The 26,686-nt window shown below is 46.4% G+C and overlaps 3 protein-coding genes across 3 annotated transcripts; 1 reads left to right on the plus strand and 2 right to left on the minus strand.

The window, feature by feature from the left end:
- Positions 1-278: 278 nt before the first annotated feature.
- Positions 279-4,019, minus strand: abracl (ABRA C-terminal like). Its single transcript, XM_047022225.1, has 3 exons — positions 3,687-4,019; positions 2,984-3,049; positions 279-1,704 (listed from the first exon to the last, which is right to left on the minus strand). Exons 1-3 carry the CDS (start codon positions 3,799-3,801, stop codon positions 1,520-1,522), a joined length of 366 nt encoding a protein of 121 aa, XP_046878181.1. The 5' UTR covers positions 3,802-4,019; the 3' UTR covers positions 279-1,519.
- Positions 4,020-5,835: 1,816 nt separating this feature from the next.
- Positions 5,836-20,844, plus strand: reps1 (RALBP1 associated Eps domain containing 1). Its single transcript, XM_047021334.1, is given in 20 exon segments — positions 5,836-6,656; positions 7,903-8,026; positions 9,879-10,078; positions 10,613-10,772; positions 10,924-10,985; positions 12,308-12,470; positions 12,617-12,680; positions 12,958-13,112; positions 13,506-13,627; positions 14,964-15,044; positions 15,507-15,594; positions 17,123-17,221; positions 17,351-17,447; positions 17,545-17,575; positions 17,577-17,753; positions 17,955-18,113; positions 18,315-18,398; positions 18,482-18,633; positions 18,936-19,041; positions 19,174-20,844. Coding segments are annotated over 20 exon segments (2,346 nt in total). The 5' UTR covers positions 5,836-6,503; the 3' UTR covers positions 19,243-20,844.
- Positions 20,845-21,139: 295 nt separating this feature from the next.
- On the minus strand, positions 21,140-26,643 carry clu (clusterin). The gene is made up of 9 exons (XM_047021335.1): positions 26,481-26,643; positions 24,491-24,643; positions 23,990-24,138; positions 23,695-23,865; positions 23,015-23,471; positions 22,695-22,835; positions 22,119-22,345; positions 21,756-21,931; positions 21,140-21,617 (listed from the first exon to the last, which is right to left on the minus strand). Exons 2-9 carry the CDS (start codon positions 24,600-24,602, stop codon positions 21,608-21,610), a joined length of 1,443 nt encoding a protein of 480 aa, XP_046877291.1. The 5' UTR covers positions 24,603-24,643; positions 26,481-26,643; the 3' UTR covers positions 21,140-21,607.
- Positions 26,644-26,686: the final 43 nt, after the last annotated feature.

Here is a 26,686-nt window from a genome sequence, read left to right on the forward strand (position 1 = left end):
CAAATTATAGCATAACCCACAGTAGGTCCAGTAGGCCTAGTACCGAGGAAGGGCTCTTCTAATGTGACATATCAAAGATGCATAGAACAACTATCTGCATTCTCTGGAGATCTTTGCCTGTATCCCTTTCAGGGAACCATCTTGCACATATTGGGAAATTGAGGACCTGATACTTGACATGCAAATGTATGGAAAATGTGACACTTTCATGTGCAATACAAATGAATTGACTTAGAGCTACAGGATGAAAGTTGTCAAATCAGACACAAAACTCAGTGTAAAGGTGTTAGGGTTCTGGTTTATTTTGTGCTTGCCATTATTATTGCCACTAAAACACAACTTTCGCTTCACCTTGGCCAAGTCTGGTCAGACAGGCAGGTATGGTGTTATATCATTAACAGTGCAGAACCTTTGTTATTTCTGTGGTTCATCTTGCACGGCACTTCCTTGCCCAATTACTATTGCTTACCATATCAAGTTTTACATCTATGCAAACTCTGACAGCAAAACACCTTGCATGATCAGGTCGTTGTTGGCCCATAAACTGTGATCAGTTCACCATCAGAATTTGCAGTTACAATCAATTACATTAAAGTTCCATCCAAATAGCAAAATAACAAACTGAACTGATCCCAGCCCTGCTTAGAATGACCTTCCTGAACACTGTGGATCCAGAAAACCGCCAATGACATAACGTTTTAACTTAAATACATTCAAGTTTTATGTCTTTGGGAACAAATGGCTACATTATCTGGAATGACAGAAAAATAACCTAACTGGCCTGGACAGAGGAAAAAGGGTTGTACACAGGCCATTGCTACCCCCACAGTTTAAAGCACATGTAAGTAACACAGTTTGGTCGTGTTAATTAAGCCCTGAGCAGAACCAAAGCAAAACCAACATTGGTTATTTGGCACAAATCTTTGTCTTTTAATACCGCTAAAGATTGCACAGAAAAACCCATTGGCTTAATCCTCCCTGCTTTGTCCGAAGGCAAAGGTTTGAATGGTAAATTTGAGAAAAAGACATTCTTGCTCTGATATAAAGCGACCGGTACTCAAACTTTTGATCTAAAATGAACACGTGCAAAAAGCCTTAATGGAAACACTTGAAATCTTTGTTATCCTATGTAAAAGTCATTTAAGTCTTAGAATGGCATACAAAGTCTACAAGAGGTAGCAAAACAACTATGTAAACAATGCATGGAATCATTTTGGTGACATTATCTTAACTTACAAGATTCACAATGGAGGCGTCAGATTTGAAACACCGTAGGAGTGTTTGAATTTCATTTCTATAAAATACTTTCAACATTATGAAAAAAGCCATATTCCAATGTTTTGTGTGTGGTATACAAAATGTTACATTCTGAACCTGTACATAAAGTCCTGAAAGTGTATTAGAACGCAGACTGACATTTGTTACCCCCGGTATCTGAAATACCAACGCCTCCCAACAGGGTTCATACTGACACACTCCGACACATAAGCACATGCAAACACTGAAACACAACCGTGGATCATTCTTGCAGAAGAATGACATCCACATTGTCGTGGACACCTTGGAGGAGTAGTTCTCCCTCAAAAGTAACAATTTTCTTCCTCTTGGCTGCCCTCAGTGTTCCGACCAGTGCCTCGAAGATGTTGGCACACCTGTCATCGCTGAACAGCACCCCGAACTTCACGCTTGTCTTTCCATCCGCATCTTTGAGACGACAGAAAAAAGGGTTAAGAAAATATTACTGAGACAACTTCATGGACCTTCTTTAGTTTTGTTTCCCGGTGCCTTCAACACCATCCAGCCCCTCCTACTGAGATACAAGCTGACAGATATGATGACTGATATGACCTGGATTACAAACTACCTCACAGGCAGACCCCAGTATGCCAGGCTGGGGGACAGGTCCTTTGAGACTGTGATCAGCAGCACTGGCACACCACAGGGGACTGTACTGTCTCCTGTGCATTTCTGACTACAGGTACAATTCCTGAGTTATGCCACGTGCAGATGACACTGCAATTGTTGTAGTGAAGTATTTTGTTCCCCAGGCCATATGCCTGTACAACTATTCCCAGCAATGGAGGGGAAAAATCGAATGCTCACATGCATTCGTTTTCTAAGTCATTAGGCTGCTTGACTGTCAGTTACTGGCTATGTCATCTTTATGCAAAATGTGCGCTTTAATTTTATCCACAGAAATCATTATTAATGCACTGTTTCAGCTCTCTGTAGTAGTTCTGGTGGCTACATTGCAATTTCACTATAACATTTTAATTCTTATGTGTATTGGTGTTTTGTTTGTGTCATATAAGCTACTGGATGCCTACATTTCCCCCGGGATCAATAAATTATTTATTCATCCATCTATCTACTTTTAGTTCAAAAAGAACCTTTCCTTGATATAACTATTGCACAATATTAAGCTACTCCTGTGTCAGCTGGGAAGCATTTTGTGTTTTCTCAAATGTACAATCTCAAATAACAGAAGACTTGCAGAATCTGCCAAATGCAAGTCCTTTTTGCAGTGTGTTATGTAAAAGAAGACATTACTGTCTCAAAACAACATATCTGGCAGCATATGGCTTGGCATTTGTTCCCTTAACCTTGCGGGGGCATGCCTTTGAACCCCTCCCTCTTCCCCATCCAACCCTTTGAGACTGAGCCATTCATTACAGGCACAGAAACAGTGGAATAGCCATGCTATCACAGGCCATGGCAGCTGGAAAGTAATAAGAGAAAGCATGCCAATGTAAATAAACATGAACATGCCTGGGGATTCTCAATAAGAATGTGAAATGGACATGCTTATATGGAAAAGTCAGACGAAGCCCTGTTTAGCAGCTACCACCACCAAGCACTCCAGATCGTAGATTTGAACTAGCCTGGACAGGTATTCATATGGATGAACTTCAGACCGTTTTCCCATGTTATTAGTTTAATCTACTATTGAAGTGGAGCTGAACAAACACATTGTGTAACTTACTTTTGCTGCCAAGACGCTGGATCTCCTCGACAAGGAGGGATACTTCGTGCTGGACATTCATTTTTACTATAAGAGAAAATACAGATAAGATCTTCAGATTATTACTGCGGTTTATGATTTGTCCCTAGGAATCATTAGTAGGCTGCTGTTGTGGGGGAGGGGTGGGGTGTTACAGTAGGCACCGGGTTATTGGCTGGCCTCATTTTTATAGGCTATTACGCCAGACATAAACCATCACTCTTACGAAAAGTGTTACGCTGTTCTGGACATTAAAATATACATTCCTACTGAAATTCTAATGAAGATATATCTCCAACATTGTAACCATCTACGCGTTAGACTCGAGATTTCAAACTTCTTTCAATGCGGAAGTAGCTGTATGGATGTGAGTAAACCCTTCAGTCAGTTTATAATCACAATTAAATTAGCTACACGCAGATGAATGTCCGATGAGCTGTGGTCCATGAGCAAACATGTATCTATCAGTTATTATAATCATAATAAATTACTATGTGATACACTGACATGGCTTGTATGGCCAGCTCTGGGCGGACAATAGGGAACATAGGCTGAGCGGTTAATTATTGGTTGAAACCAAGAAGTGACCAAATAATAATAATAATAAAAAGCTACACAAGCCTATACCGACTGACATAAATCAACACAGCTATTTAAAGGTAGCTTTAATTATCAAAATATTTACCTGGGTTGTATTTGACGTAGATTCTGGAGTTCTGCAGCAGCACTGAAAGATACAAGCAGCTAGACCTCAGTACCTCAGCAGGAATGGTGGCGCTGTTACTGACGTCACGTGCCATAACTCCTCCCTACCCTACGCGGCACATTCTGTGAGAAATTCATTCTACAAGTGCCTGTTGTAAACAATTTGCTCTCAATTCTCTATCCATCTTCTTTGCAGAAATGTCCGCCGATCCAGGGTTCGAAATGAGGGAGGCTGGGCGGATCCAATACCCTCTAGGCCCCCTACGATATAAACTCCTCAAAAAAAGTTCGGAAACGTTATTCCGGTCGATTATTCCTCCCCTTCAATAATACCAATTGGTATTGTATTTTATATCGTTGGAAAGCCTAATTAGTCACCTTTACAAGAGGTACAACTTGTAAGGATCGTGCATTCGTGGAATGAACAACACAGCTAACCGTGTGGGTAGCGCCCCCCCCCCCCCCCCAAAAAAAAACAAAATTCCCTGCAATATTCACGCGTTCAAATACACGCGTCCGTTTGCTGCTTTAAACAATTGAGCCATGGATTAGCCTACTCGACCTTTCCGCACGGCAGGATACGCTCCAACAGCCAGCCAGTTCAGAAAAGTATTTAATTGAAGCGGGCTCTATAGACCAATTATCACCCTACGTCACACAACTGTCAAGCAAGCTCAACTGCGCATGTGGGTTGCAAAAGACAACTTCTCCCCGTTCAATTACTCTTGGAGTGTCGTTCAGGTCATCATATATCTCTGGCCACTGGATTGCAGGGCTTGATATTAACTTTTTGAGACTCTTGGCCTTTGGACAAATACATTTATGTTCACTTGTCTATGCACAAAAGTCACTTGACCCCGATACCCTTAAATAGCCTGTCCAAGTGATCGGGCAAAACTAGCCTGGCTAACGGAGGTCGCTTTCTCAGGCAAATGACGAATGAAACAGACAGGTTAAAGAAATCCAGATTCTGGCTATCTTCACCAGACTCGTATCTACATTAGGCAGTCCTCCCTGACGTTTCTGGTGTAGAATGGAGTGAGATAGGCCTACAACATTGTGCACACTGCCAATGAGCGAGTCTGACTGAGGCTAACGTCAAAACAGTGTAACTGGGATGTAGTCTTACTCAGATTGCCAGTTTAAACAAATCAGAAACATAATCGGACCAGCTGACTAAAAGCAGAATTCCAATATCTCTTGAAAGCTGCCCTGCTCGACTTTTTAAATGTAGAATTGACTGTAAAAGTGTACAATTATGAACTTTGTGACATGATGTGAAGACATGGTTGCCGCTCGACTATGCGGTCTGTACCGGGCGACATTCTCACTCAGATTTCAAGACTTTCGTGACCCAAATCAAAATTCTGATGCCACAGATCATTGGGTAATCGCTTTCTCTCCAATAGGCATGTCCTCCTCGACGCTTTTGGTCTTTTTAAATCGAACTATTTGTATGATCCATGTGTCCTTTTGCCATTTAAAATGCTATCCTTTCCCGGTTTTCTGCAGCCACAGTGCGCGCGCATCCCGATTGTTTACAAACAAATAATTGGTCTAGACAGATGATTCATTGGTTTTGTAAACCCAGATGTTTACCATAATCTCATAATTGACAGGACAATTTTATTCCAATCCACACCTGCACATCAGTTTTACCATCTCTTTACAGGGACCGTTTGCACGATCAAATATATGGATCGACAGTCTAGAGTTGAGTGGTTGAACACATTCGAAAAGGGAATTTCAAAAAAAGTTCCATGTCCTTAGAGTCAGATTATTCCCCAAAAATGTGGCTAAACAGCAGGTCTCTCAAATTTCACGCATTCACCGTGAGACTCACCCATTTCAAACAGTTCACACGCAACACCTTGTATTTATCACAGTGAGAAGTTAAGGGAAAACTTTTCCCGCTATTGTCTATGTAATTAATGGACGAGGTGAAGGAATACGGAGGTACATTTTCTGCCGAGGATAGTCTGATACAGAGTTGAATGCCACCTACCAGCCAATCAGATACACCAGAACCAGCCCCCGCCACCCCCCCCCCCCTCCCCCTCCCGGATTTTAGTACCCAAATTTTACGAGTATGGTAATCTCACGCCAAAATGTTGATAAACTGGAGAACCCTGATATTCAGTGCGCCCATGGATAATTTGAGTGATGCACTGTTGACATCCTTCATCCGGGTCCCTGCGTTTCCCTTCTGCTAAGCAGCGCTGACTACACAGTCTGTAGGATGACATCACGGGGCATAGGAATGGCGGCTGTGACTGATGATGGAGGAAGGAGTCAAGAGACCCTGAAACTTTATTCTAACGTCGCTTAGAGAGAATTCTGCTTCCAAGAGGTGTAGAAACGTTGTTCGACCATAGCATAGATCCAGAAAAGAAGTGTTGCCAGATCCACGGTTCGATTTAGACGTCCAGACCTGAGAGTGCACTACTGTTGACTTTTTTGAGGCTAGTTTTCTAGCTAGCTTGGCTGGCTTGTGTGGATTGACGATTGCCACAGCCTGTAGCTAGCTCGGCTAGCATTTGTTTGCAGGCCAATTCTCTCTAGGTTCTTTTTATTTGGCCTAACAAAGACTTGAAATAGCTCCAGCGTGTACAACAAGTTTATTGCTTAATCATATTGCAATTTGGCTGTTTAGGTCATTTTTGCTAGCCAGCAGGAAGCTAAGCTAACCAGAATCGTCTGTCCCCTCTCGCCCTTTTTCGGGGATCAGTTCTCGCAAGTAACGTTAACTAGGACTCAACAGCCAGTTGTCTGCGTACTGGGAACCTTTTATGCCATAATGGAAAGTCTTACTCTAAGCGACGTGGAACAGAAATACTACTCTGACCTGTTCGTTTTTTGCGACACGGACAACACCAAGAAAGTGGCTTCGAACGGGAGAGTTCTTGACCTTTTCCGGGCGGCCCAGCTTCCCAGCGAGGTGGTATTGCAGGTAACCAGCTAATCAGAGCTGTCCACTGTGATATAGCTGTAAAAATATCAGTGCTTTTTCATTATGTGTAAATATGTGACACATTCATTATGTTAGTAAACTCGCTAGTCATGCATGTTTAATGTCGGTAGTCGGCTAGCGAGCTAGCCGTGGCGTTTATGTTGACAGTGAGCCTGACTGGACTGTGTCGAACGTGGCGAGACACACCTTCTAGCTAACTAGCACTGGCTAGCATTGTAGCAAATCGAGAGTAATTTATCACTGGATTTGATACCAGATTAAACCTAGTGTGTATTGTAACATGACAATATAAAGTATTAATTATTATGGGCGAATGTGGTGTCCACATTGAACTAGTTAGTAATCTGTATTCCAGGTCCATCATCATTCTACTAGTTTGTAGTTTGTGTGAAATGGGGCATCCATCTGTCAACAGAAACTACTTTACCGAAACAGGTGTATTGAATACGTAATTGTAGATAAAAGTAGATTATTATAGCCTCTTATTTGAGAAGGACGCCTTTCACACATGAAAGTATGCCGGTTTGCATTTTTCTCTGATGACAATGTCACAAATATCTTTATTAATGCAGCCCTGCAGAAGTCAACAGCTGTCTCTTTGTCCTAGCAGAAATCATGTGTCCTTGAAAACTTTCCATTGCAGTCTTTGGTGTAACCCCCCCCCCCCCACCCCCCCATCTCGTGAAATTTGGCACAGACTTAAGTGTGTATGACTCAAACAAGTGGTAGATATAGGCTCGAAACAAGATAATGTGTATAGACTAATGGTAGTGAAGGGAGGGAGTGTGTGCAGCTGTTAAGGGCCTCTGACTTCTCGATCGCACCCCCCCCCCCACCCCACACACAAACACGCACATTCTGCCTTTTTGCAACCTGATGAACTGCACTACCTTGTCTTTGTCAAACCCAATCGTCTGCTCTCGTGCCAGATTCAGACGGCACTTCTTCTTGCGTACCCGGCTGTCACAAAGATGACCTTGAGTGTCTGAGAAGAACCTGAACCTAATGAGTCAGATGGCTGAGCGGTGAGGGAGTCGGGCTAGTAATCAGAAGGTTGCCGGATTGATTCCCCGCCGTGCCAAATGACGTTGTGTCCTTGGACAAGGCACTTCACCCTACTTGCGGGGGGGGGGGGAGGGGAATGTCCCTGTACTGACTGTAAGTCGCTCTGGATAAGAGCGTCTGCTAAATGTAAATGTAATGTCTGTTTTCCCCCTCCCCTCAGATCACAGAACTGTGTGGTGCCACCAGACTTGGCCACTTTGGACGGAGCCAGTTCTACATAGCCCTGAAACTCATCGCCATAGCCCAGTCTGGGCTGCCTCTGCGCGTCGAGAGCCTGAACTCCGGTAGGTGGCTAGTAGCTGCACGCTCGTGGAAAGAACAAGCTCAAACGGCTTTCGATTGGCACACTTTCACCCCCGAAACCCTCAAGTCGAGGGGTTGCTTAGGGAGTGTAGGCTATGCCCCGTGGCAGACCAAATAACCAACCTTTGTTTTGAGAGTTTTCAGTTGTTTATCTTTGGTGTGTGGTTCTATAAAAAAAAAAGGGTCTGTATTTCAGGGAAGTTGTCCCAGTCACGCTGCAGGCCGTGTTCTGCACAATGCCGCTTATTTGACTTCAAACATTGCAACAACAGAGCTGGGTTGCACAACACAACCGTGTTATTTTCGGGAGAGGCTCGGTTAACTTCCTCACACTCGCAGCGAGAGGCAGGAAAAGGCATCAGTTGACGGCCATCACATTATGAAAGCAGTGCAGGCAGTGCATGTGTTCAATCGCCTCCCCGTATGAGGGGTCAGTGAGCGGCAGGATGCAGAAACCGAGACGACGGTCAGTAAAAGAACCAGAGAACCAAAATACCAAAACAGGGGGCGTTGGAGAAAGAGAAACGTTTGTTTGGATGAATGAAATAAGAGTGGATGGATTACATGCTGAGGCTTTGAGTGTAAAGGCTGCAATATGCTCCCTCCGTTTACGGATGGGCGGACGGACGGATATGGACGGATAGACTTCGTTTATGGTTCTCTGTGGGCTGTGGGTGCTGAAAACAATTCACCGCCAGAAGAGTTGGTGGCGCAACGTTTTTTTGGGTCAATGACGACCTTAGAGAAACCGTCTTTGTGTGGAAGTCGTCGTTGAGTGTTTATTTACCTAGGTTATCGAGAAGTGGGAGCAATAAAATACGCACATTTTCAGCAACTACACTGGCCATTTCTCGTCACATTTGAATTCAGATGCTGATTTACATGTACTGTTTAGCTGAAATATGAATTGTAAAAACGTACACCAATGGCGGTCAAAGGATTCTGTTCGTCCTGTTTATCACTGCAACCACGCCCCTGACGCAAGCTGTTCTTAATACTGACCAATCACAGCCAAGGGGGTATCCGTAAGTATCCAAAATTTCGACGGATAGTTAAAGAATTCATGCACGTCAATCTTTCCGGGACTCCGAGGGGCTCTCGGCGAGGGCGTTCCACGTAGACGAGGGTGTTTCCATGTGTCCGTTTTTTGGAAAACTGAGAACCCTTAATCGGCCTCAAGGGAGCCGGAAGCAGGACCCACTATTGCAGGACAGTTGATAGAGGGAAGAATACACACAGTGTGTCAACAGGAAGTAGTTAACCTCAAGAGAGAGAAGGGGGAGGGAGGGAGATGGCGAGAGAGGGAGATAGCTTAACAGGGTGTAAGACTGATGCCCTTGAGAACACAAAGCATTGTTCTCGAGCTGCACTAGACACACGGTGTGGCCTCGCCTGGATCATGTGACCAGGTGTGGACTGTGGAGAAACTAGTCTTTCAGTCGGGGAGAGTGTGACTCTGATGATTGTTTGTCTGCAAAGAGTCAACGTCAACATCGGGGGCTTCAGGGCCGGTCCCTGTCGGCTTTAACAGGCTGCCATTCTCCTTGCCTTTCCGCAGTCAGATTGTAACACTACAACTCGTCTTCCCACCTCCTACCCCCTCTTCCTTCTCCCCTCGCTTCCTTCCCCTCCACCGACGTCTTCCTCCTCTTCTGACTCCTTTTCTTCCTTTCCCCCCTTCTTCCTCTGCCTCCTTTTTTTTCCTTTCCTCCCTCCCCTCCTCCACCTTTTCTCTTTTTCCCCCCTTCCTCCTCCACCTTCTCCCCTAATCCTCCACCTCCTTTTCCTCCCTTCTTCCTCCTCGTCTAACCCTGCCCCCCTTTCCCCCCACAGTGAAGGACCTGCCTCTGCCCAGATTCCTGGTGGGGAAGAACGAGCAGGAGACCAGGCACCAGGCCCTCTACCCGGACTCTGATAACCAGGGGCCTTACCCCGGGGTCATCCCCAGACCCCCTGGACGTGGCCAGGCCAAGAAGATTACCACCGCCCCCCACGAGGTCATCCAGCCCTGTGGGCCGAGCTTAGAACCACAGGTCAGTACCACCAGAACCAGTCAGAACCCTAGGTTATATTTCCTTAGAACCCCTGTCGGAACCATAGAGCCACTCTCAGAACTTCAAATCAATACTTTGGTAGAACAATCTCGAAGCCAAAGGTCAATCCCATCAGAACCACCTGAAAAGAGTGTGCCAGAACATGCAATAGAACACCTGGGGCCTCATATATAAAAGATTGCGCAGCTTGCATACCAGAAGATGAGTACAGTACAGTACATTTTTCATGTGCGTGGAAACCAGCGTACGCAAGCTTTTCGTGCGTACGCAACGTTTACACACGTGGCCCCGGATGAGAATCTCAGCACTACTGTTTCCGCTAACTACCAAGGCCCGAAAGGGGAATCGGGGGTGAGAGTTAAAACCTCTTCAAAACATACACAGCTCCAGATACAGACATGACTATGTGTCTGTGCACCTCTCCTAATATTATTGATCTCTTTTTATGATGATTACGATTATCATTGTCCGTAATCTGTCGTCGCTCTGCCTTTTCTCTCCCTCCTCCCCCAGCCTGACTCCACCTCTCCGGTGGTGTCCCCCCACCAGTCCCCCCCCACCTCACCCCCCTCCTGGAGGAAGCAGCACAAACGGCAGGCCAGCGGGGGGAACGCGGACAGACAGCCTGTTGTCACCGGGGCGCTGTGGACGCCTTTCAGAGAAGCACAGTCAGGTGGGCAGCGCACACACACAGACACACAGCCACTCACACACAAACACAGACACACACGCACAGACAGAATCGTTCCATTGTCAAACAGCTAGCGCTAACTCAGTTGTGTTTTGTCTATTGGTGTGTCTCCCCCCCCCCCCTCCTCCTCCAGGACCAGTGTCAGCTGATGGGATGTGGTTGGCCCACTCCCCCCCACCTGTTCAAGAAAGCTGGGTCAGTTTCACAGACACACCCCCCCCTCCAGCACCCTTCCAACAATGCATCCCTCGTCTCTGCGGATAGCGCAGCATAAGCTTCCCCTGGCCACCTGCTTGCCACAGCCTGCCCTCATTATGCTCCCCCCAGGCAGACAGCTATGGGTGGGGTCAGAGTTTGTCGTTCCTGCCACACGTGGTGACAGGGCACTGTGTTTTTATGGTCCCACGTCCCTCCAGGGAGGGGCATCTGAAAGGCCCCCTGCGTCAACAGTTCTTTGGGGAACTGAGGGCGGGGTGGGGGTCTGGCTGCAGGGCTTGGGGGCTGTAGGGGTTAAGGGGGCCGGGGCCGGGCTTCTTGCAGGCTGGTGGGGGAGGGTCTTGGACTGCTTTAGATCACTGGCAATCAACTGTAGATTTGAGATCCCGGATATCATAAAACGGTATGAGTGAGAAGCATATGGCAATCTGGGATCCGAATATCCCAATGGAGTCCCACCGCAGGGCGTTGAGACTGCATTGGAAAGCGCGCCGACTGACCACCCCGTCGACTGAAGCCGCTCCTGTCTCGCTGCCGTCTCGGCGAAAGCTGTCACACCCCTCCTCCCTCGTCCCTCGTCCGTCTCCCTTTGATCAGCTGCTCCTTTCATCCGGGCCTCATCCGGCCTCTCTTTGCTGCGCTTTCCGCCGTGTCACGTTGGTCTTTTCGGTCGGCAGTGCGAAGTCAGTCGTCGTTTCCATGACATGACAGTGTCCTCCTCATCATCATCATCGTCCTTCATGTGAGCTAAGCTGCTGCTCGACTGTCCCCAGTCATCTATCAACAAACAGGTTTCCACCCACCTGAGATCCAGCATAATAAAAAGGATGTAAAAATGAGATAAGAATAGGAGGGTGTCGTCTGCCAGTTCAGGTGTGGTTTCCATTAAACAGGTCATTCTACAAATTCTTTCAAACTAAAAAAAGTTTAATCACTAAAACTTTGTCCTCCAAACATTCAAAAATATGCTTCATTCAATCAGTTGGCTTTTGTCGCAAAACCTAGTATATTGTTTAAATCTGGCCCTATTCATGAAATAGTAGTTTCCATCATGCCTGTTTTTTTCTGGCAAAATAAAAAAGGCTTGATGTAATGCTTACAAAAGACCCAAAATAATTCAGCAGCTGCCATATCTTGATTCCTTTATAGGCAGAAAATATAATAAGATCGATCACCGAAATATAAAATACACCATCACCTGTCATCTCTTATAATCAAGCAAAGTAGGCAGTTAGACTGATCTGCTACCCTTTTAAATCTGATTGTGTTTCTTCTCTCGGTCGTCACATGACCGGCTTTAGGAGAGCTCGTCGACCAGGTCGGTGGCCTCAGCTGCGACCACCAATGAGATCCAAAGACAGTCGAGTAGCTATGACGACCCCTGGCGAATCACGGACGAGCAGAGGCAGTATTACATCAACCAATTCAAAACCATCCAGCCAGACCTCAATGGCTTTATACCTGGTGAGTGAGATACACACACACACACACACACACACACACACACCACCATCTCTGGATACTGGAACCCCCCATTCAGCTCTCTATCCCGAGTCTGCTCAAGCTAGGATAACTGGTTACTCGTCACATTCTCCTCTCCTGTGCCTCAGGTTCCGCAGCGAAAGAGTTCTTCACCAAATCCAAGCTCCCCATCCTGGAGTTGTCCCACATCTGGTGAGTCCTCTGCCGATCTGCCCCAAACCCCCAGGTTCACAGGTTCACTGCTCAACCAAGCCACACCAACATACCGGAGCCTTGAGGACCAACTGCCGCTATTCAATCAAAACTGGCATTCAGAACATTTATGTGTTTGCAAGCTGTTTGTCTGTTCACTAGTTTCAGTGGCTTCTGTATGAATAGTTTATTTATTTTCGACGTGCCCAGTCAAAAAGAAAACAAGAAAAGTTGTATTTTTGCCTGACCGGCTGGCTGTGTTTCCGGGGCGTTCCAGGGAGCTGTCGGACTTTGACAAGGACGGGGCCCTGACACTGGATGAGTTCTGCGCCGCCTTTCACCTGGTGGTGGCGAGGAAGAACGGCTACGACCTCCCAGAGAAGCTTCCGGAAAGCCTCATGCCAAAGCTGATAGACTTGGATGACTCAGCAGGTACACACACAGACAGAGGCCCCAGATTCTCTTCATACTCTCTCTCTCTGCTTCTCTATCTTCTCCCTCTCAACCCTTCCTGCCCCTGGAAAAGAATCTGTCCCTTTAAACCCAATAGTTTACCAATGTATCCCTTTTTAATTAAACTTTTTGTGTAGTGAGGCTCCTTTGAGACAGCTCTTTTTATCAACAAAGTCCTGCTAATACACAACCTATAAATACAAAGTGCAAAACTACTACTAAATTAATACTAAATGAATACCTAAAACAGCATTAAATTACCACAAAAGCTTTTAAGAGAGAATCGTGATGGGCCCCTATTCCTAATGTACATTAATGTGACAAATTTCAGGAATGGTTCTTATTTCTTGCGTTTTCCGTTTCCCGATCCAGAGGTCCCAGAGACGGCCCCTGACGTGGGTTACTCAGGGTCACCCGTGGAGGTGACCCCCAACAAGTCCCCCTCCATGCCCTCCCTCAACCAGACCTGGCCCGAGATGAACCAGAACAACGAGGTAGGGCACACACACACGCCGTCTCTCGCTGTGACTGATCGCTTCAGCAGTAGGTCTGGAAGTTCGACACTCAAAGACCCCCTCCGGTTTTTCTCTTTCCCTCCCTCCTTCTGGCCACCTTCTCTTCCTCTAAGACAGCCCTGGGGGCAGGGCCCTGTTTCAGAATGCGAGTTTACCGAATAAGCCACTCTTATGTCAGTTGGTCTGACTCATTTCCATTTCATTCGGTTCCAAGAAAGCCAGCTCAGTGTAGTTTGAACTCAGTTACTATGGCAACTTATGCTGCAAACTAACCTGGTCCGGGTTAGGCTAACTGTCAGGCTTAGCCTGTGTTGTTGTTTAACCAGACGTTCCTGTAACACTGACCCAACTGGAAAATGATGATTCACCACATATTTTCTGGCGTGATGCCTTTTTAAAATATTTGTTTTCCATACTGCTATCAGTACCTAAATTAATAGAAAATCTACTTTAAAAAAAGAAAAGATAAAAAGGTCTATGATGAACAATGATTTATGAATGATACAAACCTACATAGCCTACTTTAAACGTATGGTTATATGGTAGTTTGTGATAGCAAATGTTTAGGCAAATGCTACATATATAGGGGGTCAGATGGTTGAGCGGTTAGGGAATAAGGCTATTAATCAGAAGGTTGCCGGTTCAATGGCTGGCCGCTGTGCCAAATGACATTGTGTCCTTGGGCAAGGCACTTCACCTTACTTGCCTCGGGGGGAATGTCCCTGTACTTATTGTAAGTCGCTCTGGATAAGAGCGTCTGCTTAATGACTACAAATGTAAATATCTCAATTTAAATGATCCCAGGATAATTATCATAGCTACATAATATGTAGTTAACATTAGCCTACAATTGCAAAAACAAACCTAAATCCATACATCTAACTTACATTTTCAAGACTCCAAACCATGTTAAAAAGTTAGGCTACTGAACAATGTCAAAAAAGTCAATTTAGATTGTTTGATAGAGGGTTTATGTTTTTTAATCAATGAAGTGCAGGTCTTTAAAAAAAGACCTTGCCCTATGTAGCCTATCGTTCATGTCAATCATGGCGTATAGCCATGGTTCAATTATGTCACAGCATCTACAGTTGTCGTCGGAGTGATGCTGTCACTGTTGTTGTGGTGGTTGTTGTTGTTTTTGTTATGATGATATTGTGGGGTGATGTGGTGGTTGTGATGGTGATGTTGTCGTTGCGGTGGTGGTGGTCGTCGTCGTTGTTGTGATGGTGATGTTGTTGCTGTTGCTGTGGTGTTGTTTTTGTTGTTGTTGTGATGTTTTGGGGGGTTCTGACATGTCTCTGCTCTGTGTCTGCAGCAGTGGGAAACTTTTAGCGAGCGCTCGTCCAGCTCACAAACGCTGACCCAGTTTGACTCTAACATTGCACCAGCGGACCCCGTAAGTCCATCACCTACCACACCACCCCCAAATGCATGACAAATTTGGCCAATCACCTGCCTTCAGCAGCGGTCACATGATCTGGTTCACGTTGCTTATTGGCTAACATCACACACATTGTCCTGCTTGGAATGTCCGTTTCCTGTGACGCAGGATGTGATGTCATAGTATGCTTTTGTCAGTCAGAAACTTAGGAAGTTGGTAAAATATGTTTTACATAATGCTTATCAATCGTAGTTGCCCCGCACAACCGCAACACCTTGGCAAACTATCTAACCAGTTGTTCCCACGCTTTCTTACTTTAGATTAGCAATTCATGCTATTTTCTCCAAATAGGGAAGGTATTTATTAATCTAGATTGACTGCTCGATCCTAAGGGGATTGTGTGGTATGGTGTGATATAGCTTAACAAGTGTCATAGTGTTTAGTTTGACGATCACGTCTCCCCTCCCCCCTCCTCAGGATACAGCCATCGTTCACCCTGTCCCCATCAGGATGACCCCCAGTAAGATCCACATGCAGGAGATGGAGCTGAAGAGAACAGGAAGTGGTGAGAGAGACGTGCCTGGGTGCATACTGTATCACCAGGAACACAGAGATAACCCACTACAGCTTCACCTGTCATACTGTATCACTAGGAACACAGTGATAACCCACTACAGCTTCACCTGTCATACTGTATCACTAGGAACACAGTGATAACCCACTACAGCTTCACCTGTCATACTGTATCACCAGGAACACAGTGATAACCCACTACAGCTTCACCTGTCATACTGTATCACTAGGAATACAGTGATAACCCACTACAGCTTCACCTGTCATACTGTATCACCAGGAACACAGTGATAACCCACTACAGCTTTACCTGTCATACTGTATCACCGGGAACACAGTGATAACCCACTACAGCTTCACCTGTCATACTGTATCACCAGGAACACAGTGATAACCCATTACAGCTTCACCTGTCATACTGTATCACCAGGAACACAGTGATAACCCACTACAGCTTCACCTGTCATACTGTATCACCAGGAACACAGTGATAACCCACTACAGCTTCACCTGTCATACTGTATCACCAGGAACACAGTGATAACCCACTACAGCTTCACCTGTCATACTGTATCACCAGGAACACAGTGATAACCCACTACAGCTTCACCTGTCATACTGTATCACCAGGAACACAGTGATAACCCACTACAGCTTCACCTATCATACTTATTACACCAGGAACACAACTACATCATCACATGTCTTACTGCTATCTCACCAGGAACACAGTCTTATCTACCTTAACTGCAGGTCACACCTATCACAGTATCTCACCAGGAACACAACTACAGCTTTATCTGTCAAAAACTGTCGGATTACAATCGAGGGAAGAGGACTTTTCATTCAAAATAACCGTCAACTTCAAAAATGTTGCAGAGATTATTCATCTCAAACAGCATTGACACAGTTTATTGTTTATTGTTAAAAGGATGCCCATTAGCTCTCACCAATGTGGGACGAGCTAATCTTCCTGGGGTCCAACAAAAAGAGAACAAATAACAACGACTTAATGATCATCTAAAAGCAGAAACAATGTAGCCATCATTATAGCCATCACCAGAAATAACAATATCATTACAGCACTACATTCATTACTCCATTCATACAGTAACATGTACATTCCCTCCTCACTATTGTAAATAGTGCATTCTCAGATGGTACCTGAAAGAGACTTTGCTATTAATTTTACGTATATCCAGTGGGCAATCATTCCAATTGTTGATGGCACGATAAACACAGTCCTACCTTCTGCCTGCTTTAAGAACAACACCTCCCCTCTCTCACACACACACACACACACACACACACACACACACACACACACCCACAGAAAGGACTTTAGCCTCAGACAACCACATCAATCCAACCCAATCAATGTTCTACATCACAGAAACCGTTTTACAGCACTAAACCGTTTTACAGCACTAAACCGTTTTACAGCACTAACTTAGCATAAAGGGAACTCAGCCGACATGTTCCTCTTTTCAACCCCCTCTCCACCCCCCCTCTCCCGCCAGACCACACACACCCAACCAGCCCTCTGATGGCGAAGCCCACGGAGCTGTCGGAGGACGCCAAGCTAGCCAGCTCCATGAAGTTTGTACCGGCCAGCACGGGTGAGTGGAGAGCGCGCTCAGAGGCCCGGAGGCCGGGGGGGGGGGGGGGGTCAAGTCTCACCCAGTTCCAGACAGGCCGGTGGCGACGCCCGCGTCGTAACTCCGTTTCTCTTCTGATCGTCCGTCCAGGGATGATGTTGTCTCATCCCGTCGGCGACTGCTACAGCAGTTCGGACTCCTTCACCTCGGACCAGGAGCCCATCACGAGCGTGGTAACGAGACAACGGTAAGCGGCCTGCTTTGAAGCCAAACGGGTATATCTCGAGGGGAGGGGGGATACAGTTGTGTGTGTGTGTGTCCGCTCACGTGCACGTGCCCTGCAGGTCCCACTCGGGAGCGTCCCCCGAGAGTCTGAAGGTGGTGGCCCCCCCCCCCGCCGCCCCCCCGGCCCCAGGCGTCCCACTCGCGCTCCTCCTCCCTGGACATGAACCGCAGCTTCGCCGCCGTGGCCCCGCCCCCGGGGCCGCCCCAGCAGCAGGGCGGAGCCGTGGCCTACCCCCCCGCCGTGCCCCCCAGGCCTCTGAACACACAGGTATCACACACACGCACACATTCACACAGACTGAGACGGGGCATAAACACACATGGATAGGATTTGCCCCACATACGATACACATGTACAGAGGCAAGACATGAACACATACAGGCTGAAGGAGGTCATAAACACACACCCACACGGGACTGGTGCAACCTCTAACCCTTCCTGCGTTCTGCCTCACCCCCACCCCCCCAGACGTCGGGGCCCCACAGCCATCGTTCGGACGAGGGTCTGTCCTCCCCACAGCAGATCCCAGAGCAGCCCAACTTCGCAGACTTCAGCCAGTTCCAGGCCTTCGCCTCCTCCGAGCAGCCAGGCGCAGACACAGATACGCACGCAGACACACACACACAGGTACACCCAGCGCAGACACACACACATAGGTAGACCCAGCACAAACACAGCACAAACACACACACAGCTACACTTAGATACTTAGCATCTCCCAGTCACATCATGACGTCCTAACCACGTGATCACTTTCAGTTTAAAAGCAAATGATAATCGCGCGTGTGTGTTTTTTTTGTGTGTGTGTGTGTGTGCGTGTCCTCCCAGTCGGAGAAGCCGTCAGAGACAGCAGGGCCGCTGAGATCCGTGAAGAGCATAGAGGAGGAGAGATCCACGGCCACCGTCAACTCCGTAAGTTCAGTCCAGGACTCCCTGGCCGCCTTCACCCCCTCACAACCCCACCAACTCCCTGTTTTTTCATTCCTACCCATCAGGCCAAGGGCTCGAGCGGCCCCCTGGCCCCTCCCCCCAAGCCGGTGAGGCGGAGGCTGAAGTCGGAGGACGAGCTAAGGCCGGAGGACGAGCCGCCCCAGAAGTCCACCACCATCATCACCGCCGTGCTCGCCACGCAAGCCTCCATACCTAGGTTAGACACACCATTGCACTCACACACACACACACACCCCCCCCCCCAAAAAAAAGAGTAAAGAAAATATATTGTGATTATAAATATATCAATATTAAAATACAGAATGTAAATATTCAAAGGAATTTTCTTTTGCACTTTTATACTGCCGCACTTTGATAATGCCGAAATACAGAAGACTTTCAATATATATATATCGGAATATATCAAAAGACTATTCAATAAATTACTATATGTGTAGTACCTTGTTCGACCGATAGACACACACAGGCGCAACTCAAACTGATGGCTGTTCTTCACAGGTCTGTGGGCAAGGATAAGAAGGCCATCCAAGCCTCGATCAGGAGAAACAAGGAGACCAACACCGTGCTTGCCAGGCTCAACAGCGAACTACAACAGCAGCTTAAGGTTAGCAAAGAACTACAAACATGGTGCACGGACTGCAGAAATAGTATCTGGACTACAAACATGGCATGAGAGCTCTCACCTTTGATTTGATTGCTAACGTGTGTTTGTGTGCTTGTTGTTGTTGTTGTTTAGGACTTGCTAGAAGAAAGGATATCTTTGGAGGTCCAACTGGAGCAGCTCAGACCTTTCTCACATCTCTAACCAGTGTGTGTGTGTGTTTGTGTGTGTGTGTGTGCACGGAGGACGACTCCGTCAGTCGAAGATACTAGAACTCTGAGGAAGGGGCCTTCTGCGCGGCACACACGCCCCAACAACTAACCCCGCCCCTTTGTTGTCTCTTCACCCCCTGAACTGTGCTCTACTCTGCCATTGGCTGATTGCTGGCACCACACACACACACGCAGAAGTCACCAGTCGCACCAGAGAGGGGTCGGGTGGGAAATGTTACATGTACTGGCACTTTTATTTCTACCAGAGTAAACAAAGATGAGCAGATTCCGAAGTCGACGAGGCGCGCACACACACACACATTGAACTGGAGTTCTAAGTAAGTCTTTCCCTGTTCACCATGACAAGTATTCAGATAATACAACGAGTGCCGTGTGTGTCCGTGCTATCGTGTGTGTGTCCGAATTCTGGTGGAGGGGGCTGTAGGTGAAGATGATGCCTAATTCTGGATGGCCCATAGCTGATAATTGGATCGTATGGGTGACAGGAACTCCTTAAATGTTACCTCCTGCTTACTGTCTACCCCACAATGTAAAAGTGGACTTTGTGTGTTTGCGTGTACGTACATGCGTGCGTGTGCAAAGTGGATGTACCTATGTGCACAGGCAACGGTTACATAAACGGCATGAGGCGAGGAGTGTATGCATTCTGTTTTCTACGTCAGCGACATTTCTTTTCTTTTTGCAATTTAGTTTGTCATTTTGAAGTGCTGCGGCAGCCCGTCGAGTTCCATTTCCACACTTCTAGATCTTTTTTCTCTCGCTCTCTCTCTCGTGACGTAAACCCTGCCTTCTGTTGCCCTGAAACACCAGGGGGCGTGTTCAGAAGGCCCCGCCTTTATTAAAAGAGGTTGAAATCAGAGAGGCTTTCGATCCTCCAAGTTCTCCTCACGTTCATTCCGCAACGGTGTGCGGTGTTGAGCTCTCTTGAATGCCCCCCTTCTCCCCGGCCCCTCCCTCATGTCATGCCCAGTTATGGAAATGTGACCCATACAATCCCACTGCACTTTGGCCCCCCTAACCTCTTTAACTGTCGTTCTGTCCTTGTCCAAACTCTTGACACCATCTAAACCCGCATGTCCTCCATCCGAAAACTGCGCCTACAATTAGAACCGAACCACTCAATTTATACCTGCAAATCCTAAACAAAACAAGTGTGTTGGTACCTTAATAATTTGTGTGACTGTTTTCCGTTTTTCGTTGTGTTGTTTTTTCTTTGAACTTCCTGTTTTCGAAATAACCTGTCCTCTAAAAGCCTTACTCCTTCCTGGCGTTCAGGTTGTCACGGTAACCTCCTTGTGTTGCACCAAGGCTAGCCTTCTTTTTCTGTTGTTCAGGACGATGATGAAGATGTACTGTACGAGAGGAGTATGTTGTATATTGTATATGATACACACCTTTTGATCTCATGTGTAAATTTGCATTAATTGCTGACTAACAGCAAAAAATATTATATTTAATTGCTTCTATTATGGCTGTGGGATCCTAGATGTTATACTGCATGGATGTATCTCTGCAGAATAAACTAGCAGCTGTGTGATTTTTACACAAAAATAAAAACGGCACAATATTTTAACTTTTTTTTTTTTTTTTTTTTACTACAAGAATGTCTAACATGAAATAGGTCCAGCTTTCTTTCTGTGTGACTTGGATACTTTGAATGAAAAGTTCTCTGAAGTCACTTCTCAGGCCCTGAAATTCTATGAAAATCCAACCTTCCATCATCATTCAACCTTCCATCATCATTTTGGATCAAACTAAGTTGAATATCTCTACACAAACCTTGAAATTTCTCCAGAGAAATTAGAAGCTGGTTAACACAGTATAAACAGAATTTGAATATGTTCTAAAATCAGGAGTCAAACACACAGTTAAAGGTCTCACCATTCTTTTTATACCGCGTGGCTCTGTAGCGTATATACAGAAGTCTGCACAGTACGGTGTCGGACCCTGGACGCGAGCAGAGATAAGCAGGGGTCCGTCAGGGCTAACAGCACTACTCTCTTTTAGAGAACACTACTCTGGGAGTCTCCAAAGGCTTTACTTGGCTCCTCGCCTCCTCTCCTTAACTCTTGAGTGACATGGGGCTTCTCCACATTGATTTCTCCCCTCAAATGTCATTCCAGAAGCGACCTCACCACAGGGTGTGAAGAACCAAGAAAACAACATTTAAGAGACTCCACCTTGCATGTCTAGCTGCTGGTTAGGTTCCTACAGCTGTACTGACATTCTTCTAATGTTATTTGCAAAGACAGGGATTGGGAGAATGTGTACATTCGTGTGTTTCGGCCCAGCACGTATTTCTTCAGCAGACACTGCCCTGTGTCCTCCGCTGCTCACTATGCAACTCTGCAAGAAAAGACAAAACGTCAGCCTAGCAAAAACGAGGCAGTGCAACCAATAAACGACACCATGGGGGTCCCCAACTACAGCTGCTGCCAGGCCCAGAATCCCATAAAAGGCTCCCTACGTCCACCATGCACTCACACGGTCGTCTGCTTGTAGCGTTCCAGGGCTCCCTGGGCCACCACCTCATAGAACTTGGGGTCGCTCCAGGAGATGTCGCCGGGAACGGAGAAGGTCATGGGCGGGGCATCGAACAGCTGCACCGACACGCTGGTGTCATTTGAGTCGCTTGTGTCCTTGTTGTCCTGGGAGATCACCTGGTGGGGGAGGGGGGTTCATGTTGAAGTCAGTGAGAGATCCATGAGAATGAACGCTATGGACAATGACATCTAATCCCCTTAGTCTGCCTTTAATATACACCAGAGCAAGATTAAGTATGCGTACTAGCCAAACATCAGTTGTTTTTTTTCAATTTTATTCTCTTTCGTTTTGACTTCATTTTACCGTCTTAATCCTGAAGATGCCATCCTTGGTCTTGGTGCTGTTGGCGAGGGAGGACACCCAGCCAAACTGGTGGTTGAAGAGGTCCAGAAGGGAGGAGGTGTTGAGCATCTTCTCCTCAAATTCCCTCAGCAAGAAGTTGTACTCCTGGGTGAACCTCTCAGCCATGGCCAAGGCCTGTTCAAGCTCCTTCTTGATGGGACCTTCCAGAGGCTTCTTACCTGAGCAGTCTGGAGGGGCAGAAAGTGGTGTTTCGAATGACTCCAAAACATAGACACAGCCTTGACCTTGATGGCCAGATCTGTCTCAAGCTGTCATAGTTTTTGTGATAGTTTTTCTGAAGCTACAGTTATCAGCATCTACAGCAAAAGTTTCTTCACTCCTCAGTGAGATACTTGGGAACGGGGCATACAAGGCCAAACATGTTGTATAATAGACGTTGTCTAGCTGTAATTTGCCAGTGATAATCCAAGTTATTGTTTAGGCCTGTTTGTGCCTCCCTAAATCCGCTATGGATTTACTTGCTTAGTGACTGTTGCAATCTTGACAACCGCTTTGAGACACAGAATTCCAGTTTACCAACGGACTGGATCTCCTTGCACTTCTCGCACTCCTCGCGTAAGTTGATACAGCCGGCGGAGTTCCGGCGAATCTCCCTGCAGGTCATCTGGCCGTTGCCGAAGGGCCGGGTCAGGACCACGTCTTCGTTCACACTCCCGTCTGAAGGAAACAAGGGAGTAGTGTTAAAAACGCAAACATCACTAAACTGATGGCTGCTGAGGAGATTTCAAAGCACTGTCTTGTGTTTGTCTATATAATGTTACACGTTTACGGTTAAAGAGCTATTGATCCTGGATAACAATACGGCAAAACAACACAGCCCACCGTCTGGGTCTTACCCTCTGAGGGAATGGCGTCCAGGTTGCTGTCAGGATCCATGAGGGGCCCCATGGATCCAAAGATGTTCTTTGCCATGTCCATCATGGGGAAGAACGTGTCGTGGAACCCATGGAACATTGGGCCCTGAAATGGGGAGCGTCTGACACGAGAACCTCCCATGTCCAGCTCTGCAGCCACCTTGACCTGCCCCTGACCCTCCTGGCCTGCTCCTTGCCAGAGGCTGGGCATGCGGAACGGGCTGGGGAAGAGGGGGCCGGGGTTGAGGGACCGCATGTGGTCAAACACCTTCATGCTGTCCAGGAAGATGCTGTCTACGCCTTCCGCCACCTCCGAGAAACGCTCTTCCAGGTTCTGGAACTCCTGGCTCTGTCTCCGGTCCTCTTGCTCCAGAACATCCATGTTTTGACCGTTAATCCAGATGGAGAATGGAGAGGTTCTATTGAGAACCCTCTCCAGCTACAAAAGGAAGAGGAGACAATGATGGAGATTAGGATGTCTTCTAAATGTAAGCTCAATGTTAGTAAACATATTTATAATGATACCCGACTCAATTCATTCACATTTGCCTGAAAGCATGTGGGGGTCACAAGTGTCTTTATGTATGAAAGCGTGGGCATTCTTGCTCAATATACGTTCATGTTCTATTACGATGTGATCCAAACATGTATTCGGGACCGACCTGCCTGCCGACCATGCCAGCTCCACTGCTGCAGGTCCTGGAATAGAACTTGACGCAGGTGTTCTTCAGACAGGGCTTACACTCCTCCCACAGGGCCTGCATGGTCTCGTTACACACCTCCTGCTCCTCGTTCAGCTTCTCCTCCATCTGCTGCGCCTTACGTAATGCATCCTGGGAAACGTATGCGTGGGGGGGGGGGGAATCGAGTTGTGTGAATGCTGTCAGAACGCCACTCATAAAACATGAGTTTTTGTGGATATGTTTTTTTTTACTCATTAAAGGAAAATTTATTGACCTCTTTCTGCTGTTTGGTTTTCTCCAGGGCGCTAAGAAAGTTCTTGTGTTCCTCTCCTGATTTTTCCATCACCGTCTTCATCTCCTTCACTCCGTTGATGGCGTTATCGATCTGCTTGTCCAGGTACTTTTCTCCCAGCTGGGAGATCTCTGATAAGGAGACAGCTAGGGTCATTACAGTCATCAAGTATCCCCAATACTTGACCCCAGATCTTAACCCAGACTCCTGGAACAGATCAAGCAGTCTCCACATTCTCATCAGTCTCTTTTAAGGGGATAGAGCAGCGACAGTATCCACCACAATCCACCATCAATCACAATTATCATCACATGACTATTATATTCTCCAAACTCCAATGGTCTCACCCGGAAATGCCACCAGCTCATTTTTTCTTCACACTGTGGAGATCTTAAACAGTGAAGGGGGAAAGACAAGGTCACCCGGAGACAACTCGTCAGTAGTGGGCGGGGTTTCATGTTTGCTGGCGTCTGTTTGACTTACGTTTGAGCTCCTCGCTGGACGGAGGCAGCAGACTGTGGGCCGAGACCAAGAGCATGGCTACGCCCAGCAGACGTGTAGGCAGCTTCCTCTTCATCATGATCATCATCAACATCTCGGTCAGGTCAAGGGAGTTGGAACTCTAGGAAAACAAACCTGTCACACAGATACAGATAAAAGGGGCATGTCACTAAGACGTTGCATACCTTGATGTGATCACTATGTCAGACCCTGAAATCCTGAAATAAAATCCTACAAAAGGGAGTAGCTATAGGAGACAAAAAAACTGGCTTAATTTCAGAGTTTGCACATTCGGTCAACAACTGATGTTTCACTGGAACATGACGTCACTGCAAGACCTCATCGCTGACATCTGACCTTGGTGTTTTTGTGATGTTAGGAATGTCCACTAGGGGGAAACTTTGCAGAGGGAGGGAGGGAGGGAGGGAGGGGGAGGGAGGGAGGGAGGGAGGGAGGGAGGGAGGGAGGGAGGGAGGGAGGGAGGGAGGGAGGGAGGGAGGGAGGGAGGGAGGGAGGGACAGCTACGCAGCATAATTTAACACTACCCCGGTGATACTGATCCTCACTTTTTAACTTTTGATTTTTTTTATTTGATTCATTTCAAAGATGCTTTAGTTATGTGATGCCAAAGTTATGTACAAATGGTGTATATATACAGTACAGTAGAGGATCAAGAATAAATTGATTGTTCTAACAGTATATCAGTGGTCAGGGTCAAGAAACGGCCTGCATTTATCAGCGGCATTGCAAAGTAACCACACCCTTCTTCCTGAGTGGAAATGACTGATGAAAGGTTAAACAATTTCAACTTGGACAAGATCTAATTTGATAATTAGGGGATCAGTGGTATTCTATTTACCCCAAACAACATTAGATGATGAATGTTAGATATCTCTTTATCTTACTTTCTCTTTCCTGCGCTCTTTCTATCCATCCATCTATCTCTTTCTCCCAGACTAATCTCTCTGTTGATAAATCTCTCAGTCTCCCAATGCTAATCCCTCCTTTCTGTTCGTAAAACGTTGGTTCTGTATCACACAAATTTAACAAAACCTTGATAACATTACACTGTGATAGCAGCAACAAAGTTCGCAAACATATATGTACATGATGTCCTTATTCAGACATTTGTGTCCATGAGTGGGGTAGTCTTTCTCAAACTGTTCATACTCAGAGAAGGGACAGAGTGACTCTATTAGAAAGGGGTTAGGCTGAGAGAGCAAACAGAGACTGGATGGAGGTTCAAACTCTTAGCCAAACTATACTGCAATGAATCCAAGTTGTATCATAGGATAGGAATCTCTGCAGTTACTCTGAATGTTTAATGCGACTGTGGTCAGGTGTCTGCTGGCTATTTTTTATGATTCACTGAACACCAATCATTTTGTTTGAAAGCAAGAGAGATTCAAAACACAATCCTGCTTGCTAGAACATGCGACATACTGAGTCCTGCATTGAACGGGATTTTTTGTTTGTTAATTCTCTGCTGGTTAGTACATCACGGGATCACCAAGTAGGTAACTGTTAGTATTATTGGCTGCAGTCAAACTCCTACTTTGATAATGTGCTAGGCATTTGTGTCTTAAAATTTGGAACTAAATAATCGTTTAAAGTAACAATAATGTTGCATGTTTTGCAGCAGCATGTGATAATAATTACATGAAATGATAGGCCGTCGTTGTCTCCCAAACACGCAGCTGACAAAATAAAAGGTTCTGTCGAAGGTCATTCATGTGTAAGCATTCTTGTAGAATAACGGAACGGCATGGGATGCGACTCAACTACTTTGTTGCCAGATTCTAACTATATTTCTAATGAGAAACCCAAAACTTAATGACAAGTAACATTAATCAAATCCTGGTCCGATTGTCCCTAACCCAGAAATAAACTGCAAAAAAGCTGTTACCCTGAAATACGAAACGCACCAGATGAACTTAACTCTGAGGGAAGGGAAAGCCGCAGGAAGACTCACCTTTCTGCGGATTCTGTACTTCAGTAGGGATGAACCGCAGTTTCGCCGCCCTCCGCTAGGTATTTATACAGCTGCTTGGAGCGATGTTGACTCTGTGATTCACGCGCAGAGAATGCCGTAGCTACAGACCTTTCGAGAAATGGTGTCATTTCTCGTCAGCGCCTAGGGCTGTGTGGTGAACATGCCATAAGGAGGCAGTGTTGGAT

Source organism: Hypomesus transpacificus, chromosome 6 (assembly GCF_021917145.1).
Source record: "Hypomesus transpacificus isolate Combined female chromosome 6, fHypTra1, whole genome shotgun sequence".
Classification (NCBI taxonomy): domain Eukaryota; kingdom Metazoa; phylum Chordata; class Actinopteri; order Osmeriformes; family Osmeridae; genus Hypomesus; species Hypomesus transpacificus.